The 21,517-nt window shown below is 39.7% G+C and overlaps 1 protein-coding gene and 1 pseudogene across 1 annotated transcript; one reads left to right on the forward strand and one right to left on the reverse strand.

The window, feature by feature from the left end:
- Nucleotides 1-9,401: 9,401 nt before the first annotated feature.
- Nucleotides 9,402-11,887, forward strand: LOC146616356 (uncharacterized). The gene is made up of 2 exons (XM_085374809.1): nt 9,402-10,309; nt 11,332-11,887. Exons 1-2 carry the CDS (start codon nt 9,491-9,493, stop codon nt 11,665-11,667), a joined length of 1,155 nt encoding a protein of 384 aa, XP_085230935.1. The 5' UTR covers nt 9,402-9,490; the 3' UTR covers nt 11,668-11,887.
- A 1,409-nt stretch (nt 11,888-13,296) lies between these two features.
- Nucleotides 13,297-16,047, reverse strand: LOC146616357 (uncharacterized; annotated as a pseudogene).
- Nucleotides 16,048-21,517: the final 5,470 nt, after the last annotated feature.

Raw genomic sequence — 21,517 nt, forward strand, 5'->3', positions numbered from 1 at the left:
AAACTAAAGGGAAAAAACATTCTTTTTAGAATATTTATAAATCCCTTAATGATGTAAATTGTGTTATAGGCCAACTATGTCCACTCTGAACAACCATCTTGAACAGCCAACTACAATGTAGGGGTTAACATTCCTTCTTAGGCGCATCAAGCTCCATTCACACCTTGCATCAGGTGACTTCAAATTCATATGATGGGTTCGGTCAAGATCTCAGTGGTTTCATTCTTAATCCCAGATTATGATAATGACAATGACTTGTGCTATTTTTCCACACCTTGGGTCATGCAGTGTTGGGACTAACGCGTTATTAAGTAACGCGTTACAGTAACTACGTTATTATTGTGGTAACGAGCACGGTAACTAGTTATTATGCCAAAACCGGGAACGCGTTACTCGTTACTGGGATTTTAGATAGGCTCGTTATTCGTTACTTCGTGTGGTGGCTGTCGCGGAGCTTCCACAGATTCAATAACATTAGCAAGTGGTGGAGGCCCACAGGTGGATGAAGGAAAACGGAGACAAGAGGAGAGACCCGAAGCGGCCACTGGTCCGAGAGCGTCAGGTGAACTGAACTTCAGGTAAGAAGTTATAACCTGCAGTCCATCTGGGTCAGATATAAACCAAGCTTAGGTGGAGTTTATTTTCGTTATTCTGACTTTTTCGTACTGCGTGCTAGCTAGCATGACGGAGTTTCTATACAGCTGGGTGGTGCTATGTTACTGATGTTGAACTTTATTTTGTTCATAAGGTTAATTATTAGAGTTGCCAACCGTCCAGTAAAAAACGGAATCGTCTCGTATTCAGAGAAAATATTACGCATTTCGTATTGAGGTGAAAAGGAACAGTTTGTCCCGGACTTCAGCTGAAGAAGACACAAAGCTGGAGTTATTCTGTGTCTTTGCTGCACAGCTGCCTCTTCTTCTCTCATCCTCTCACCCTCCCTCTCCTGTTTCTACTTCAATCATGAAACTGATCAATGATCAGCTGATCGGCTTTTCTCTCTTGTTTATTTATCGCCCACTTTGCGCCAGAAAGAGGGAACCAGCGGATGTCGCGGTAAACAACAGCAGCACTTTTAAGCTTGATCAGCTGTTGTTAGAATTTATTTAATATTAATTTCTAGTATCAGCTGATGTTTGCTGGAGCCACAGCTGTAAACCTGCTGGTCATGATATGGTTTGGTTATGTGGTGAGAGGGAAACATGAAGATGAAACCAGGAGATGTCCTTACTGAATCATCAGAGCTGAACAGGGGATGGAGAAACAGGTTTACCTTTTAGTTAACACGAATGAGTTGAAGGGAAGTTATGAACTGTTTCTGAGAGACAAATAACACCAGGATCCTTTTCTAAGCAGCTGACAGCTGGTAACTGTGCAGGGGCGGGTCTAGCAAAGTGTTGCCAGGGGTCCATGTAGGGTATTAACAGGGAGAGGGGGGCACAAGGAAATACTTTCTTATTCTCATTTAAAATGTCTCACTTTTAAAAAAATAATTATCTGAGTCTTACAACAAACGATTGATAGATTGATACATATATACCATCAGAACAGTGTACATCACAGTCACAACAGTGTTTATTTTCATTCAAAGGCTTTATGATTTTTCCTATAATGGTGGGCCGGTCTCTAGTCAAAATGCCCGGGACGATTTTTTTTGTCCCAGTCCAGCTCTGTATGCAGCTCATCTGCAGTCTGGTGTTACCTACATCTTCCTATTCAGAAGGCAGAATTTCCGAGATCTCAGTACAATCGAAAGCACCACGACTGCAGTTTTTGTGTTGGATGTAAAAAGCAGGCTAGGATAGAATCAGGCGTGGGATTTCTCTCGTGGAAATGTGCACATTATTTTTTCCTTTCTATTGGTAGGTGGCACACTGCACTTATGGCAAGTAAGCAAGCTAGAAGACTGGCAATCTTGCTGGGTATCCAGTTACGGAAGCAACACATTAACAAGAGAATTCTGAGACAAACCAAAGTTACTTTCCCCAGTAACTAGTTACTCTGAAAGTAACAAGTAACTTGAAGTAACTGAGTTACTTTTGATAGAAGTAACTAGTAATGTAACTAAGTTACTAATTTAAAGTAACTTACCCAACACTGGTCATGTGATGACCCATATGGTCAATAGTGAATCACTGACCCTTAGGACTACTTCCAAAGAATAACCCCCACTAGGGGTTAAATATCTTGGACTCTACAACATATTTTACAACAGAAGAAGCAGACCCTTGGATAAAAAAAATGAAACATCTAGAACCAGGTACTAATCATCAGACTGCATGCCACCAATTGGCTGGCGAGTAGCTTTAATCGATGAGTCATGAAAGAGTCTCATTCACGAAAATCAAAACCACCATTTTTGAACCCAGCAATGAAGGAAATTGCTACTAAAAAACCCCACAATGCTGTTGTCCCAGAGTCTGACAAAAAGGCAGAGACTGAGCAGCAGGTATATTCTTGCCTCCCCGTCCACCTTTTTTGTAGCAATCATCTCGCATTAATTGTGTCGCAGGACACTCTGAAACGTTGTAATGACAATGACCACGCACATTAGGAGGTACTAAATTGCAATGGAAAACCAGTCGTTTCAAGTCGAGTCAATCTGAGTAGGTACTAATGGAAAAGGGGCTTATATGATGCTGCAGGAATAGTGTTGATTTATTTACAATGTTTTTCTCTCTCGAGGCTGCTTGTACAGCTTTTCAGTTGCCTTGTTCCTGGCACTGTTCTCTCTTTCTCTGATTAGTCTCAGCTGTCCTGCCTGCCTATCTGGCACTGCCCACTAAATCCACTGCACCACCCCTCCCCTGCAGCAGAGCCGCAGACCACACCCCGCCACATACCTCCCTCTCAGTTTCTGGCCAATAAACACAACAGGGCGGTTGACCCTCCCATACCTGCTGGGCCAAAACAGCCCCGAGCATTCATCTGCAGAATGACAAGGAGGGAAAAGTTAAGGGTATGGACCAGGGGTTCCCCACAGAGAGCCTTTTAAGTCCGGTTAAACCATTAAATGGACCAGATCTGGAGCACCCTGTCCAGCTTCATGAAGCCGGACACAAACCAGTGGTAGTAGCCAGCCAGCCAGCCAGCCTCATAATCCACCTCACCTCTTGTTTGTTCCCAAGACACGGGCAGGCTGCAATGGCTGCTCTTTTCTCCAACTGTGGGTGCAGCTACCTGCCTTTAAGTGGTACTCCAAATACATATTCTCCCTCCATCCAACCGCACACCTCTTCAGGTTCGACGTGACCCCAACCTGCCTCAGGAATTCCAGGACCATGGCCACCTACTGCACATGCCACCCAGGTGTCGCTATGGATGACAACATCATTCAAGTAAGCTGCCTACAGACATAGCAGTCAGTCCATGAAGAGGTGGAAGGTGGCTGGGGCCCCAAAAGAGCCAAATGAAAGTCTGACAAATTGGTAAAAACCTTACAGAGTAGAGACGGTCATTTTTTTTTTCCTTTTTGGAAACAACAGACAACAGAATCTGCCAGTAACCCTCGAATCCAGTGTTGTGAAAAAAAAACGAGCAGTGCCTAACCAGTCCAGGACACGTGGATCTGGGACAAGATATGCATCAAAGTGCAAGACCTCATTCACCTTGTGATAGTTGGTAGAACCATATAGGCCCATCTGTTTTCACCACAAAAACTAACAGGTTATACCAAGCACATGTGAGTCTTGTATTACTTGCATTTTTGACATCTAAACCAATTCCTTCTGAACAATTTGTATTTTATATTTATGTAACCTGTAAGGCCCTGAACGCATGACATGAACAATGTGTCCTGGTTAATGCCCCAGCTATCCCTGCCCCAGCTATCCCTGGGGCAGGAATAGCTCAGTAGGTAGAGTGGTAGCCCCATGATCGGAAGGTCGGGGGTTCGATTCCCCTGAACAGCTACCCTGAGGTACCCCTGAGCAAGGTACCGTCCCTACACACTGCTCCCCGGGCGCCCAATGGCTGCCCACTGCTTCACTGAGTGAATGGGTTAAATGCAGAGAAGAATTTCCCCATTAATGAAGTACACTTTCTTTCTTTCTTTCTAATCAGTATTTCTTTCCGGATGCAGACCTGAAACAGCACACGTGCCAAAGTCTTTGCGGAAATGGTGCACAGTAGCGCTGCTTCAGGACGTCATGTTGCATAATCCACCAATACAAACTGATATCACTGGTGCACTGCAGTAAAATAACCCGATTGGGACCATGCCAATGTCCCAGCCGTCCGAACCTCCAGCACTCCTGCCTCAGCTTTTGCGTGGCTTGCTCTCCACTGCTGGCAGGGGCCGCTCCGACAAGTTTCCCTTTTATTCAGGTGATTTGAGCTTAGTACATGAGTGAGGAAAATGCTAGAGGGATCTACAACTTTTGAGAAGAGGAGATATAAACACTACTTTATCTATTTGTTTTGCTGAGAGGCTTACATACTAGGCTTATGTCTAGCATGTAACTGAAGGAGTTGTAAGTAGGGGTGGGTTTTGATTATCGATATATCAATTAAAATCGATTCTGGCTTGGACAACATGATATTGATTCATTAAAATCCTGAATTGATTTTTAAATATAAATTTATTTTGCCCGAAGTGCCAGAATCTCAGGTTAAACCTCACAAATTTTCTACAACCACCAAACAGCTAAAACAGTAAATGAGAGCAGGTACACGGATTCTGCACAAAGACGTAAACACAAAACGTGGACCCAACGCATCCGAATCAGTGAGATGTCGCCTTTCTCACCCGACAGCACGTACGAGGACGCGGACACGCCTTCGGGGCTGAAAGCCGACAGCGCTCGATTCTGAAGCTGCAGGTTTTATCTCTCTCCAAACAATATTGACTGAACCAGCAGCCACAAAGACTATCCAAACTACGCTTCACATTTCGCTTCATATTTCGCTTCACATAAACATTGTCACGAATTTCCTCGTACATTTGCGGTTTTGCTTCCACCACCAAAAAAAAAAAAATATATATATATATATATATCACACTTCATGTAGAGCTCTCTCTCTCTCTCTCTCTCTCTCTCTCTCTCAATCTCTAATCAAAACCCACCCCTACTTATTACCAACCAGTCTAAGGTGTCGGCCGCTGGGTTTTTTTGTTTTTGTTGTTTGTTTGTTTTTTTTTACTTATTTCCGACAAGAAAGCCTCATTTCTGCTGTTCAATACTGAACAAATTTAAACTTTTTAAAATTATGCAAAATTGCAAAATGCTTAGGCTAATTTTCATATTGTTGGTAATTATGTGCTTGTTTTCTCAGAGCATGTTAGGGATAATTAAATAAACTTTTTAAAAGTAAAGTGTAATGTGTGATACTTTATTTGTTGGAGTAGTGATTGAAACACTGGTTATATTTGTGCTGCCAAGAGTTTGTATATCAATGTATAATAAACAGTAAGACTACAGGTTAAAACTGTGAGAACTATCTAATATGATCACAGTCCTTTTGATAGCAAGTCGATTTTTAAAATATTTTATCCATACTGGAGTCACAACACAGGCAGCTGGAGTCAGTCACTGTTTGCTAGACCTCATTTTTTACTGTGTTTGTACTGTTGATGCCTTCTTTTTGTAGCTTTTTAACTGAATTATCTGAATAATATAAATTCTGTGAGTGTCAGATCACCCCACATATTTTTACTTCAGTTTTGTTGAGAGAAATTCTAGAATTTAATTGATCTTTTTCAAAGCTCTAATTAATTGCTTACTGCCCCTGAGTATGAACAAAAATGGCTCACTAAGCCTAAGCATTGGCTGATAACGTAGTGTGCATAGTGTGATCCAAATATGGTCATTTCTCGTTCTAAAATACATTAAACACTAATTTCAGGTGTGGCAGTGAATTTATACTTTAGTTAAATTTTCTTACATTATTTGCAGAGCTAACCATGGTCATATTTGTGTTTATATTTAGTATTTACATGTTTGGATATTTACACATGCATCTTTAATAACGGTTATGAATAATTTGTCGCTACTTCAATGATTTTAACACATTTACTTCAGTGTAGAACAGGGGTAGGCAACTCCAGGCCTCGGGTGCCAATGTCCTGCAGGTTTTTAGGTATCACCCTCTGTCAACACACTTGAATCAAAGGATTAGTTCATTCCCAGGCCTCTGGAGAACTTCAAGACATGTTGGCTAGGTAATTTAGTAATTTGAATCAGCTGTGTTGGATCAAGGACACATCTAAAACCTGCAGGACACTCGAGACCTGGCGTGGTCTACCCGTGGTCTAGAACCTTTTTGCTCCTGATTGGGTAATGCAGTGGTCCACATAATTACACCTAATGTTGCTTTAATGTTGTTTAGTTTTAAAACAGGTAGTCCAAAACCAATGAATGGCATCACAGTGGCTATATTCTATGCCTTAAATAGTGTTAGTACACTAGTATGTGGCGATTAGCACAAAGTACAGGGTGGGCCATTTATATGGATACACCGTAATAAAATGGGAATGGTTGGTGATATTAAAGTCCTGTTTGTGGCACATTAGTATATGTGAGGGGGGAAACTCCTCAAGATGGGTGGTCACCATGGTGGCCATTTAGAAGTCGGCCATCTTGGATACAACTTTTGTTTTTTCAATAGGAAGAGGGCCATGTGACACATCAAACCTATTGGTAATGTCACAAGAAAAACAATGGTGTGCTTGGTCAAAGGAGCTTGCAAAGAAAAGCATCTGGACTTCATCCCCTATGTAGCCGGTGTATCAGAAAAACTCAGGAGAGTTTTCTCCAAGCACGACATCCCAGTGTATTTCAGACCCAGCAACACGCTCAGACAAAAACTGGTTCACCCGAAAGACAAAACACCAAAACACAGACTTAACAATGTGGTGTATGCTGTACAGTGCAGCGAGGAATGCCCAGACCTCTACATTGGAGAGACCAAACAGCCACTTCACAATCGCATGGCACAACATAGAAGAGCCACCTCCACAGGACAAGACTCAGCAGTCCATCTGCATCTTAAGGATAAAGGACACTCTTTCGAGGATGCCAATGTTCACATTTTGGACAGAGAGGACAGATGGTTTGAAAGAGGAGTGAAAGAAGCCATCTATCTCCACTGTGAGCAACCATCTTTGAACAGAGGCGGTGGTTTACGACACCAACTCTCTGCCATCTATAATCCAGTTTTGAGATCCCTTCCCAGACCCCTTAACGCCCACTCACATCCTGGGCCATCTGATCTCAGGAATTCGCATGATAAGGTGGGGCCAGGTTTCACAATGAACTCACCCGAAACTCTGGCTGATTGGGACCCACACCCAGTTTCACACCTTGGCTCAGGCAATTAGAGGATCATCAGGGGGTCCTTTTGTCCCTCTGTGGGGGTATACTCCCACTAGGTTTATATCTGGGACTCTCCACCATTTGACCTTAGAACTGAAGAAGCTTCTCGGATGAGAGGTGAAACGTCTTCAAGTAACTTAAAGAAGTCCAGACGCTTTTCTTTGCAAGCTCATTTGACGACGATGACCTGGATGACTGAGAACCTTCACAGACAACGGTGTGCTTGGTTTCAACATAACTTTATTCTTTCATGAGTTATTTACAAGTTTCTGACCACTTATAAAATGTGTTCAATGTGCTGCCCATTGTGTTGGATTGTCAATGCAACCCTCTTCTCCCACTCTTCACACACTGATAGCAACACCGCAGGAGAAATGCCAGCACAGGCATCCAGTATCCATAGTTTCAGGTGCTGCACATCTTGTATCTTCACACCATAGACAATTGACTTCAGATGACCCCAAAGATAAAAGTCTAAGGGGGTCAGATCGGGAGACCTTGGGGGCCATTCAATTGGCCCACGACGACCAATCCACTTTCTAGGAAACTGTTCATCTAGGAATGCTCGGACCTGCCACCAATAATGTGGTGGTGCACCATCTTGCTGGAAAAACTCAGGGAACGTGCCAGCTTCAGTGCATAAAGAGGGAAACACATCATCATGTAGCAATTTCAAATATCCAGTGGCCTTGAGGTTTCCATTGATATAGAATGGACCCACTATCGTTGTACCCCATATACCACACCAAACCATCACTTTTGTTGTTCCAACAGTCTTGGAGAGATCCATCCAATGTGGGTTAGTGTCAGACCAATAGCGGTGGTTTTGTTTGTTAACTTCACCATTCACATAAAAGTTTGCCTCATCACTGAACAAAATCTTCTGCGTGAACTGAGGGTCCTGTTCCAATTTTTGTTTTGCCCATTCTGCAAATTCTGTGCGTCGATCTGGGTCATCCTTGTTGAGATGCTGCAGTAGCTGGAGTTTGTAAGGGTGCCATTTGTGAGTAGCTAATATCCGCCGAAGGGATGTTTGACTACTCTCCAGTGACATGCGGCGAGTGCTACGCTGCGGGTTCTTGCTGAATGAAGCTAGGACAATCACTGATGTTTCTTCATTGGTGACAGTTTTCTTGCGTCCACATTTTGGCAAATCCAACACTGAACCAGTTTCACGAAACTTAGCAAGCAGTTTGCTAACTGTAGCATGGGAGATGGGTGGTCTCGTAGGGTGTCTTGCATTGAAATCTGCTGCAATGACCCGGTTACTGCGTTCACCAGATATCAACACAATTTCGATCCGCTCCTCACGTGTTAACCTCTTCAACATGTCAATGGCTGTGAACAAAGAGAAACTTAAATAACTAAATAACTCATGAAGAATAAAGTTACATTGAAACCAAGCACACCATTGTTTTTCTTGTGACATTACCAATAAGTTTGATGTGTCACATGGCCCTCTTCCTATTGAAAAAACAAAAGTTGTATCCAAGATGGCCGACTTCTAAATGGCCTCCATGGTCACCACCCATCTTGAGGAGTTTACCCCGTCACATATACAAATTGCCACAAACAAGACTTTAATATCACCAACCATTCCCATTTTATTACGGTGTATCCATATAAATGGCCCACCCTGTATAGCTTCTTTTTTTTTTTTTTTTTTGTCAATGGGCATATCCTGATCACAGCTTTTTGTTCACATTAATGCCTACACCATGGAGAGCATTATTGATTTTGGAGACTGTTCTCTCAGCAATACTATTAGACTGTAAACTTTGGCTTATCCACATGGCAAAATGCTCACTGTGAATGTAGCAGTTTATTTGGCCTTGGTGAAGATCTCTACTATGTGGTATGGAAGCCCGTTTCCGCCACTAAAAAAAAAAAAAAAAGGATACTTAACTCGAAATTTCGAGTTATCTTTCTCAAAATTTCGACTTATTTTCTCGAAATTTCAACTTAGCAACTCGAAATTTCGACTTAGCAACTCGAAATTTCGACTTAATAACTCGAAATTATGAGAAAAATAACTCGAAATTTTGAGTTATTTTCTCATAATTTCGAGTTAGCTCTGCCAATCAGTAATCTATGTGAATGACGTCATTTCCGTGTTACCCGGAAGCTGAAGCCCTCAGCTACAAATGCTACAGAAATGCTAATTATAGATACGGATCATGAATTCACAAATTGCTGAGTATTTTAAGCGTGGCTTCACAAATGAGGAGATTCTTGCGTTATTAGCTGAATCACATGGCATTACTATCAGCCTCCGTACACTTGAAAGGATTTTACACAACAACCGACTTTGGCGCAGAAAGAACAAAACAGAGGTGGGAGAGGTGGCAGCTTTTATACAAGCACAATTGGCAACCTCAGGACAGTGTCATGGGTATCGTTGGATGCACCAGAAGTGTTGGATGAATGGCATTGTTACTGACAGAGAAACCGTTCGTCTTCTGCTCCGTTTATTCGATGGAGAAGGTGTGGATTTGAGGTCACGTAGACGACTGCGGAGGCGAGTGTATCATAGCAGAGGCCCCAACTATGTGTGGCATATCGACGGCTACGATAAACTGAAGCCATTTGGGATTGCAATCAGTGGATGCATTGACGGATTTTCAAGGAGTATAATATGGCTAGACGCTTACAAGACAAATAATGACCCGAGAGTAATTGCTGGCTACTTCATGGATGCCGTGATTCAACAAGGTGGTTGCCCTGATCGAGTGAGATTAGATCTAGGAACAGAAAACGTCCATGTGGCTCACATGCAACGATTTTTGCACTTTACAGACAATGAACCAGAAAGAGAGCACGTCATATTTGGAGCAAGTACAGGAAATCAACGCATTGAAAGATGGTGGCTAATCTTACGAAGCCAGTGTATCCAGTACTGGATTGAACTATTTGACAAACTAAGAGAGGATGGCCACTTCTCAGACTCTTTCTTGGACAAATCATTGGTCCAGTTCTGTTTTCTTCACATTATACAGGTGAGTTTACATAGGTGATTGTGTAAACGACATGTATTGTAACTGTTTAATTTGTAACAACTCACACGGCCTTTGTATATTATAGAAACATCAGATATATTAAAGTACACGTGAAAAGTAGTGCTTTTTTTTTTTTTTTTTTTTTTAAAACTGTTTTGTTAAAAAAAAAATTCCACATATATATCAAGGAACACAATTATACATTATAACACATTGATTATTTATGTGTTTAGGCCTCTCTCTGTACTCGGTTAGCATTTTTGGTGGGTCAAAACTAAGTAAATAAGTATCTGTCTGTTCATGATGTGTGTGTGTGTGTGTGTGTGTGTGTGTGTGTGTGTATAGGTATGTGTGTGTATATATACGGATATATATCATTAATGTAGCTCAAAGCTAAATTAATGGTGTGTAAGCTAAGAAAATCAATGTAGAAGTTAGTTGTGCTTTTGTACATTAACATTTTCATATTGTATGCCTGAAAATGTTTCTTTTGTTGAGTTTACATAGGTGATTGTGTAAACGACATGTATTGTAACTGTTTAATTTGTAACAACTCACACGGCCTTTGTATATTATAGAAACATCAGATATATTAAAGTACACGTGAAAAGTAGTGCTTTTTTTTTTTTTTTTTTTTTTTAAACTGTTTTGTTAAAAAAAAAATTCCACATATATATCAAGGAACACAATTATACATTATAACACATTGATTATTTATGTGTTTAGGCCTCTCTCTGTACTCGGTTAGCATTTTTGGTGGGTCAAAACTAAGTAAATAAGTATCTGTCTGTTCATGATGTGTGTGTGTGTGTGTGTGTGTGTGTGTGTGTGTGTGTGTGTGTGTGTGTGTATAGGTATGTGTGTGTATATATACGGATATATATCATTAATGTAGCTCAAAGCTAAATTAATGGTGTGTAAGCTAAGAAAATCAATGTAGAAGTTAGTTGTGCTTTTGTACATTAACATTTTCATATTGTATGCCTGAAAATGTTTCTTTTGTTCATTTTGTTTTCATCTAGGAAGAATTAAATGAAGTTGCTTTGGCCTGGAATGACCACAGAATGCGCCCAGTCCACAACTCCCGAAGTCCTCATGGCCGACCATCTTTTATGTATGCCCTCCCAGACATTTATGGCGCGAGGGACTGTCTCAAACATGTCAATATGGACAAAGTTGAAGCCTGCCTTGAAGAATGCGTGTTCAAAGACTTTCCATGTGAAGAGGATGTCTTTCATCTCTGTGTAGAACTCATGTCAGAACATAACCTGGACTTCTCAGATGATGTGTTTCATACAGTGGATCTGTATGTAAAGCTAAGGCAGTTGATGCTTACTGAGTTGGAGCTTTTGCCTTAAAGGTTAGACATCGTTATGCATTTTTAATTCTGTATTTTCATATTTAAATTGTAAACTTTTATGAGTTATTAATTTTTGGATGGTTGTCGTTTTTGGGGCACACATACATGGGTTTTGAGGGCCTGAAAATGTATTTCACGAACAGGGCCAATTGAAAAAGGCTATAAAAATTGTATTTAATTTTTGGAGGGTTGTTTTTTTTTTGGATGGTTTATTTCAATTAACAAACCAATTTTTTGTTTTAAAAGCCTTATTATTAAAACATATGTAAACATAATGTCTGTTAGACCTGCTATTTGGAGGATATGCAGCGCATGTCACCTTGGAATTATGATTTCAACTTTTTGTAAATATGCTTTTTCATCTTTCTTTTTATTTGAGTAATTATTGATGTTTTGAAATATCTGGTTATGTAGCAGTAAAAAAAATTTTCACTGTCATTTTTTTCACTGCTGAGACTTTTTATATATACTGACTGTTTTCCTGATTATGGGCAGTATAATTATATATTTTTTAGCATATGGATAACCTAACTGAGTGAGATTTATGGACCTTTTTTTTTTTCGGATTGCGCCTCAGAATAATAAAAACCCAGAAATTACCAAAATTAAAGATGTAATTTGTCTCATTGAACACTTTATTATAAAACACAGATCTTTTGCCATCATCTTGTCTTAAAACAAAATAACTGTACTGTATTTACAGTAACACAAAAAACCTTAAAGTATTCTTATAAAAAGCTAATTGCAAGCACAAGACTTGGAAAAAGTACGATAATACACTCAACAAAAATATGCAATATGTTTTGCAAAAGTTCAATTATTATTAAAAATACAAAAAGAATGGGACAATAAAAAGAGATTGAGGATAATATGGCAAGATCTGATAACAATATCCTACAATTAAAGAATAAGAACGTGTGGTCTAAAACCACTATGAAGCAAATACATTAGGCTCAAACATGAAAACAGAAATATAGGAAAATATCTTTTAAATAACTACCCCATCGGCTATGTAGTTTTGAAAAAGGGGGCTATGATACACAGGGGTTTTTTTCCATTACAAAAATCAGGAAAAGCCAACCAAAAATCAACCTTCAGCTAAGCAATTGCTGATTTCACAGAAATCCAAAATAAAAGCATATAGGTGTGCCTTATGGCCATTCAATTTAGCAAAAGTCACCATAACCCAGATGGCTAAACAGAACTGTACAAACATAACTGTAATAAAATACAATGATAAAGTAAAACCTGACTTGTAAACTGTAAAATGTGTGCACGATGATAAAACATGTAGGAGATATTGCATATATCTCCTACATGTACTATACACTACATATTGCAGGGGTCTCAATCTCTAATTTTCTGGTGAACCACTACAATACATGTCATCTTTTGACATTACATTAATAAAATTTGACAAATTAAAATTAACCTAATGCATTTTTTAAAGTTGATTTTGGATTCAAATAATAGAAAAAATGAATAAAAGGTGGAAAAACTGCTTTCATTGTTCACATGCACACATGCTGACTGAGGAAATGGGAATGCTTATAAATGGTCTCCAGACTGCCACTCTGAGACCTCTGCAGAAATGCATGTCACAAGTGTTTAGAAAAATATTGCCTCAGTTGTAATAGGAAAACACAGAAACACAAAGAAGTACCTCAAATTGCATTACAGTGGTATTTCACCAAATACTTTTTCTTGGAACTCAGTTTTTAAACACCTGAAACCTTTGCTGTGACATTCACATGGGAACACTTTAGTCTTAGTTCACAACTCAAATATAATCTGTTGTAAAACAACAATGGCTTTTAAGCCATTGTCCGTGAATCAAACCTTTAGATAATGTCCATAACCCACACATTTGATTCCAACACACTGTTCATCTCCGATCTGAAGTCAGGATAGCTGTCATAATTTATCGACAGCTCCAGTACACACCCACATGTGTGTGCCACAGGTCGTCTCTGGAAACCTTTCAGTTCGTTAAACCCAATGATGATGTTCTTTCCCAGATGTAAATCTGAACCTGTGCAAAACCTGAGGAACAAACACAAATGTTCCTTCTCAGCATTCTTCACATATGTAGTTAGATATTTCTGAATCAGCTTCTGGTGAGCCGTCATTGTTTCAGGGAAAGTGAGACACTTGAGAACTTTTCTCACAGTTGGTTGGAGGGTTTCATAAACTGAAGATAGATCACAAAGGCTTTCCCATGCAGTGCTGAGTGTTCTTGCCCACTGTTCAATAACATAGGCAGGCTCTTGGACAAGTGTTTTGTGTGCAAGCTCCAATAGGACTTCAGTGGCATTGCAGGCTGTTGGTATCTTTCTGCAGCTGTGGTTATCAAGTATGTCTATAAGTTCTTCTTGGTCCACGGTGCTAAAGTCTGATCGCCACGCCTCTAACACTGTACGCTCAGAGTCAGGCATGAACTTAAGGAAATTCTCCACAATATCACTCTTTACATATCCAAAGGCAGCTTGTTCCAGAATGGCAGGTGCAATTTTCACAGGCAGATATTTCTCTCTAACCCATCCAAATGCAATGATTCTGCCCACACTCTCCCACTCCGGTTGCCCAAGATCATGCCTTAAGAAGGGCACTTTGTAAACGTTTCCAGTGGTGCACTGGTCATAGAATTCTTTCCAGAATTCTGAAAGACAGTCTCTCACAACTCCCCCATCGTCATGGGCCATTTCAGGTGTTCCATCAGGCAGTAAGACCTGGATTTTGATGTCGACATCTTCAAGGTCCTTATCACTAAAATGTGAAATGAGCTCTGACATTACCTGCCCTCTGTGGACCACCACTACTCTCCTCACTCTCTCACTGGATGGACCAGGTTGTGGAGAAAAAAATCAGGGTGTCATCCAAATTTATTGGCTCACTGTCAGAAAAGGGGCCAACAAAAATAATGTCACTGCTGTGAGAAGTGTTAGTGCTTAGAGACTGCGTGGAAGATTGTGGAAGGTTATCGTTTGGAGTGTCTTCAATGTATGTCACATCATGGCTGATTGTTTCAAATGGAGCAGATGTTTGGACTGTAGTGACAGTAAAAGAAGAGGTTTGGTTTTGAGGACTCGCTTCAATTTCTGAAGATGGATGCAAACCTGGGTTGGAGCTCTGAAGGCTGTCATTTTGTTTTTTCTTTGTGGTGAGGTAGAACCTGAGGATATTAAGTTTTGTGACATGATAAAGTTCTCCTACTGTCAATGCATCATCGACTATCATCTCTTGATAATCCTTCAGATCACAGTCAAAATCTGTTAAGGGCCCCTGAATGTTTCCTCCATCTGGAAAGAACAGGCCTATTGCAACCTGTAATATGTCCCTTTTCTTGGCATCCTTGCAGATGTCTATTTTTCTTGTTCCTCCTCCTCGTCTAGCTCTAACCTGCTTGAAAACCTCAGTGTCTTCATCATAATGCATCCATCCTATTTCTATTTTTCTATTTCTCTTCAGAGCATTTCTTTTATGGGTTGTTTGGGAATGTTCTTCTTGCCGTGTGCTACTGCCATCCTCTTCAGATAATTTTCTTTTGGACAGTTTGGATTTCAGCCGTTCAAAAAGCGCTGACTTGCGGCTGCTGCCCCTCCGTCTGCAAAATCCAAATACTGCTAGACGATCACCGTATGATGGCAAATAAGTCTTCAGCTCCTCATCTGTCATTAGACTTATGACACTGGCATCAATCTAAAGATGGAAAAATAATTTAATTTATTGAAACAACCAGCCTTGAAAATACAATTCTATTTTTAACTTAAGAACAATGAGGAAAAGTTGCATTTCAACCAGTATCTTGTTGGAATTAAGTACCTTCTCATTCTCCAAGGTCTGTATAATTTCCTCAGAGACTTCTCTTTGTTTCAAGAATTCAGTCAAGTCTCCCATGCTGTAAGGAAGGATGTAAATTAAAATTACAAAATTAAAATAAAGCCACCATATTATCGTCAAAGTATCTGTGCCTACCTACATTATGAGCTCTGACTATGGTGGAGAAGTGGGAACTGCATTTTTAAGTGTCCATTTGCACTGTAACTACAATCAGCATCACAATACAGTCAATCCCACATTTTCTCAGTTGTCTGGTTACAGTTTTATTGGTTTTGTTCCTTATTTATATAGTTGTCAGTCATATTCCCTGTTTTGGGTGATTTGTGATTTTGTTTTATACAGTGCTGTATACTTATTACGCATGCTTTCAGCAAAACGTCTGTTTCATCAGACGTAACAGGTGTCATTAGCGTGTAACAGAAACCTTATAGGTACCTTTGGTTAACCCTGACGTTGCATTCTATTCAACTTTGTATGTAACAATCGCTGTCACACTGTTTTTATATACCTTTTATCCAGTTATCATTTGTAGGAAGGCATTCAAAACTGAAGAACCTGGCGCCATTTGTTGTTAATACAGCAGCTCACGACACGATCCAGTTTTGAGTGCGCACCCCTTTGCGCCATATCCTTCCGGGTAACAAGGAAATGACATCAGCCACGTAGATTTCTTATTGGCAGCGCTAACTCGAAATTTCGAGTTATTTTCTCAAAATTTCGAGTTAATAACTCAAAATTTCGAGTTAATAAGTCCGAATTTTGAGAAAATAACTCGAAATTTCGAGAAAATAAGTCGAAATTTCGAGAAAGATAACTCGAAATTTCGAGTTATGGATCTTTTTTTTTTTTTTTTTAGTGGCGGAAATGTATGGAAGCCCGTTTCCGCCACTAAAAAAAAAAAAAAAAGCTAGTATCCATAACTCGAAATTTCGAGTTATTTTCTCGAAATTTCGAGTTATTATCTCGAAATTTCGAGAAATATAACTCGAAATTTCGAGTTACTTTTCTCAAAATTTCGAGTTAGCTCTGCCAATCAAAAATATACGTGAATGAGGTCGCTTTCTTGTTACCCGGAAGCATATGGCGCAGGACCGCGCACTCAAAAACGGATCCCAACAAATTAAAGTATGTTTGCTGATAGTAACACCATGTGATTCAGCTAATAACACAGGGATTTCATCATTTGTGAAGCCAGGCTGAAAACACTCAGCAATCTGTGCATTCACGACTGGATGTAATACCGGTAGCTTAGCTGTAGCATTTGTAGCTGAGGGCTTCAGCTTCCGGGTAACATGGAAATGACGTCATTCACGTAGATTACTGATTGGCAGCGCTAACTCAAAATTTCGAGTTGCTTTTCTCAAAATTTTGAGTTAATATGTCGAAATTTCGAGATAATAACTCGAAATTTTGAGAAAATAACTCGAAATTTTGAGTTATGGATCCTTTTTTTTTTTTTTTTAGTGGCGGAAACGGGCTTCCATAGTAACGGGCTTCCATAATGTGGAGTGTTTTTTTTTTCCTATCCTCTGTGCACTTAGTGTGAGAGACTAAAAAGAGCTTATAGACCTCTACGGCTGAGAGAAACAAATGGTGACTGTCCAATTGTGGGAATTTGTGTGCCTGTGTGTATTTTTTCTTATTATATTCAATTTCGTAGAATATCTCATTATTTTAGTTTAAATGGCCATATACTACGGTGGCCCCTAGAGACAAAGCACGTACAAACTCCAAAACACTTGCAAACTCCAAAACACATGCAAACTCCAAAACACATGCAAACTCCAAAACACTTGCAAACTCCAAAACACGTACAAACTACAAAACACTTGCAAAATCCAAAACACTTGCAAACTAAAAAAACACATGCAAACTCCAAAACACGTACAAACTCCAAAACACTTGCAAAATCCAAAACACTTGCAAACTCCAAAACACATGCAAATTCCAAAACACAATGGAAGTGCTCCAGGACGCTAGGGGCAGTGTTGAGCTTTTGTTACCTAGTAACTACACAAGCCAGGAAGTACCAATGACCGGATTTGGGGTTTGCAGCCTTAAAGGCTGCATTTTAAGGCCGATTACGTCACAGCGACAAGAGAAGGCTGCTCTACATGCGGCCCTCAAATGCGTCCTTAATTTCCCTGAATTTTAAGGATGGGTCGGTGTAGCCTTCATGGCCCAACATATCCCAGACTTCATAGTGCGGTGGTGGTGTGGATAATTTTGCCGAAAAAAAACGGTGGAAGCGGAGCGGAGGAAGAGTAAACTTTCAGAAGTAAGTACTGAATATTATGTCACTTATTTATGCGCAAATATTTTTTTAATGAAGAACATTAAACCATTATTGTTGGCCACATGTCGGGAAAATTATGTGACATTAGCGATGTCTGTACTTTCAGAATTAACTTGGTTTTAAAGCCTTTACTTTAAAAAATATATATATAGTCGACCTTAATCTTACAGAGATTGTGATGATTTTGTGGATAATTAAAGTCAGTCATATATCCACAAACACAACAAGCTGAAAGTCAGTGATGCTGCTCGGTTTGCAGTCCTGAATATCACGGCACAAGCAGGATCCACTGCACTGTTAATGTTAGCTCTGCTATATTGCTGCCTCTGTTCGGTGGTGTCGAGCCAAACGGACTTTAACGTGTGTTTGAACGAGCTGACGGTTCACTCGTTAAGCTGAAAGAAAGATGCTTTAATCGCAGGAGTCACACAGGTGTTCACTGTACCATCTGGGAACTCCTCTTGTTTCATAATAACACAAACACTAAATCCTCCTTCTTTTGTGCTGTTTTGTAGCAGTGTATACACCTGAGACTTTCACCTGTCTGTCTGTCCTGCACTCGCTCTCTGTTTCTTTCTCTCTGATTGTGTAATAAAAGTATGAACATGTGTTTATAAGTCACACTTGTGTTTGAATCCTGCAGTTTATCACACATTTGATTTCCATGTGTGACAACTGCAAGTGTCCAGAGTGAGGACAGACTGAGGGACACACTGCTGCACATCATCTGTGAGGCTTTGCACCCCTGATGATCCACCAGGACAAACTCAACAGTGTGTGAGGAAGAGGAGGAGGAAGAGCCAGCAGCAGCTGACAGATGGAGAGAATAGACAGACTGTTCCCTGTTTGTGAAGGACTGCTAGAAAAGTTTAAAATATCTAATTGTCTGTCCTGAATCAGTCTTATTAGGTAATGTTCAAATCATTTTATCATTCCAGTGTTTTCAGTGTGGGAGAAAGTACTCAAGGGCCTTCAAGTTACACACTATGAAAGGCAGCAACAAGTGTAATATTCAGAAACCTAAAGTATGTATCAGCAGCAGAATGGAGCTAAAAATAAATGTTTGTTCCAGTTCTATGAAGCTTTGAGTATTTTGGATTAGTAGCACTGCTGTGTTTGTTGCATCATATTGCTGTAATTGTTTATATGCTTTATATATTCTGAGGTAAGTTGATCTATAGTGTTACATCATATTCTATAAGGATGTTACTGTATGTGTTTGTATACTTTGTGCCCAGTTTGACCCATTTAGCAGAAGCCAGCCTGTTTAAGGCTCTGATATCTATTCTGTATGACTTAAAGCAGTTATGACATGGTCTGATTTTCTCACCCAATAAAGGAATATTTCATATATCAGTCTACTCTTCATTTTATCAGAAACAGTTATCACAGCTTGTACATTTTCTTTTTATAAATATATGTAAGCAATGAGCCAAATTTAGTAATGCCAACATACTGAAGGAACAATATTTGTCTCATATATATGATACACCTATATATGCACTGTCAAAGATACTTGTCTTTGAGTGAAGATTTAAGGTGGTAAGACATATAAATAACTGCAACTTGAATCTGTACTGAAGCTCAGTATTTGACACAGAGTTCATGTTCACTGCTGTAATAGCTAATAATGATTAATATAATAACTATAATATTGGCCATATTATATTTACATTACCAAAGTGATATGACTTTAGTCTCATGAACAACATCAGCTAATTCTTATTTACTAATTAATCTTGAAATAACTGTTCAGTACAGAAATGAAGCCCAAAAATCACTGTCCCGTGGTCTCAGCCTCAGATACTTATCAAATCACACAAAGCTCTTGTAGAAACAAACAAACAAATGAACAAAATATGTTCTCCCTCATTTCTGTCAAACCAAGTTGTATGACACGTTTCCAGCGGTTAGTATCATGGTTGCTAGGCAACCTGGGAAGCGCGACGGAGACTAGACCGTCCCATACAGACAAACTTGCCGTTTATTTTGCAAATCGAGCTCAACACTGCCCCTAGCGTCCTGGAGCACTTCCGTTGTGTTTTGGAATTTGCATGTGTTTTGGAGTTTGCACGTGTTTTGGAGTTTGCACGTGTTTTGGAGTTTGCACGTGTTTTGGACTTTGCATGTGCTTTTTAGTTTGCAAGTGTTTTGGATTTTGCAAGTGTTTTGGACTTTGCATGTGCTTTTTAGTTTGCAAGTGTTTTGGATTTTGCAAGTGTTTTGGAGTTTGCATTTGTTTTTTAGTTTGCAAGTGTTTTGGAGTTTGCATGTGTTTTGGAGTTTGCAAGTGTTTTGGAGTTTGTACGTGCTTTGTCTCTAGGGGCCACCGTAATATACAACATATTTCTTTCTATTTTCTATGAAGAGGACTAAATGTTGAACTGTAAGTCAAAGCAACATGTGAGATGATGTAACAAATGGTTTTGATCACACACTGTGATCAAAAGAAAATGGGTAAAATATAAATAAAATAAAGCTATGTATTATTAAGTTTCTCATACATGGGCATGTTCTTATGAACCTTTAAAGCACTTTATACAGAGCTGCTATATTTAGGTCATTCCTGAAAGTCCATCACTTGCATCGCAATGCTGTCTGGATCTCTCTCACTGTGTGACCTTTCTGGTTGAATTTAATTTCTTGGAGATATGATGAAATCATAGGGCATCCAATCAGGAGAGCAGGACAGGTTGAAAGTGAAAAAGGTCTTGGTACAGACTCCTGCTTTTTCATCTCTCTGAGGTCTAAGTAGTCAGCTGTTATCAGTTGTCAGTTAAAAACATAAACCATGTTGCAAAAGGCAAAACTGCAGTGCTTTTTGCTTTATATTTTCCACCATTCTACCACCCGTTTTGATCACTTCCCGGTATCTGTGTGCCCACACAGTGACAGTGGTATGCAGCACAGTTCAGGTGGTTTCCACCTAATGTTGTCCATCTTCAAGGCTTCTTGTTGCCATCCACCATGTTTAAGTTTGTTTATCTGTAATTGAATCTGCTTTTTTTCATAACAATAGGACAATCAGTGCACAATTCCTACAGTGATGTACCAGTGTTTTGCTATGATTGTGGGCACAGAGTTTTAAGGTGCAGTTTGCAAGTGGACAGTCAGTACTGATTGGACACAAAGATGTTCTGCATTTTACACCACTATATCAAAAGAAGAGGTGATGATTGCATGTAGAGAAACTCTCAAAAAAGGTTATTAGTAGAAAAGGGTATAAATCATGGTATTGTGCTGAAACTGTTACACTGTTACCTTTCATGGTAAAAATGTGACTTTTTGTTTTAAAGAAATAAAGAACTGCTGAATAAAGAAATGAACCACTGAACTGCCCTTTATAGTAAAACAGTTCACTCTGAGTGGCTACACCTTTAAGTATGCATTTATGTAAGTTTTAATACAATTCCTCTGATGACTGGGAATTGCAGTTACTGGCATTTTAGCACTGGCTTCACTTTCAGCCCCTGAGGTTGCTGCTTGGTGCTGACCTCTTCTTAGATTTTTTTTCCTCATGTTAGACCCACACCAAAGGAGAACCTTTGGGATCCTCCCACAAAAGATCCCAGTCTTAACCCTTCACCTTCTCAAATCACAAGGGCTGAAAATGCGTAACAGAGGAAAGGTCAGAAGACTTTAGTCCTGGTGGAAGAAATCAGGGGAATGTAAGGTTACTGGAGCAGGTTATTAGACCAGAACTTCTTCTACT

The sequence above is a fragment of the Diplotaxodon limnothrissa genome, linkage group LG16 (assembly GCF_057381915.1).
Source record: "Diplotaxodon limnothrissa isolate DT_005_m linkage group LG16, D_limnothrissa_male_GT1.1, whole genome shotgun sequence".
NCBI classification, from domain to species: Eukaryota; Metazoa; Chordata; class Actinopteri; order Cichliformes; family Cichlidae; genus Diplotaxodon; species Diplotaxodon limnothrissa.

Bases quoted from the DNA above. Each gene is read 5' to 3' on its own strand.
- LOC146616356 (XM_085374809.1), top strand. From the start codon at position 9,491: ATGAATTCACAAATTGCTGAGTATTTTAAGCGTGGCTTCACAAATGAG. The intron at 10,310-11,331 runs GTGAGTTTACAT...GTTTTCATCTAG, and splicing joins GTTTTCTTCACATTATACAG to GAAGAATTAAATGAAGTTGC.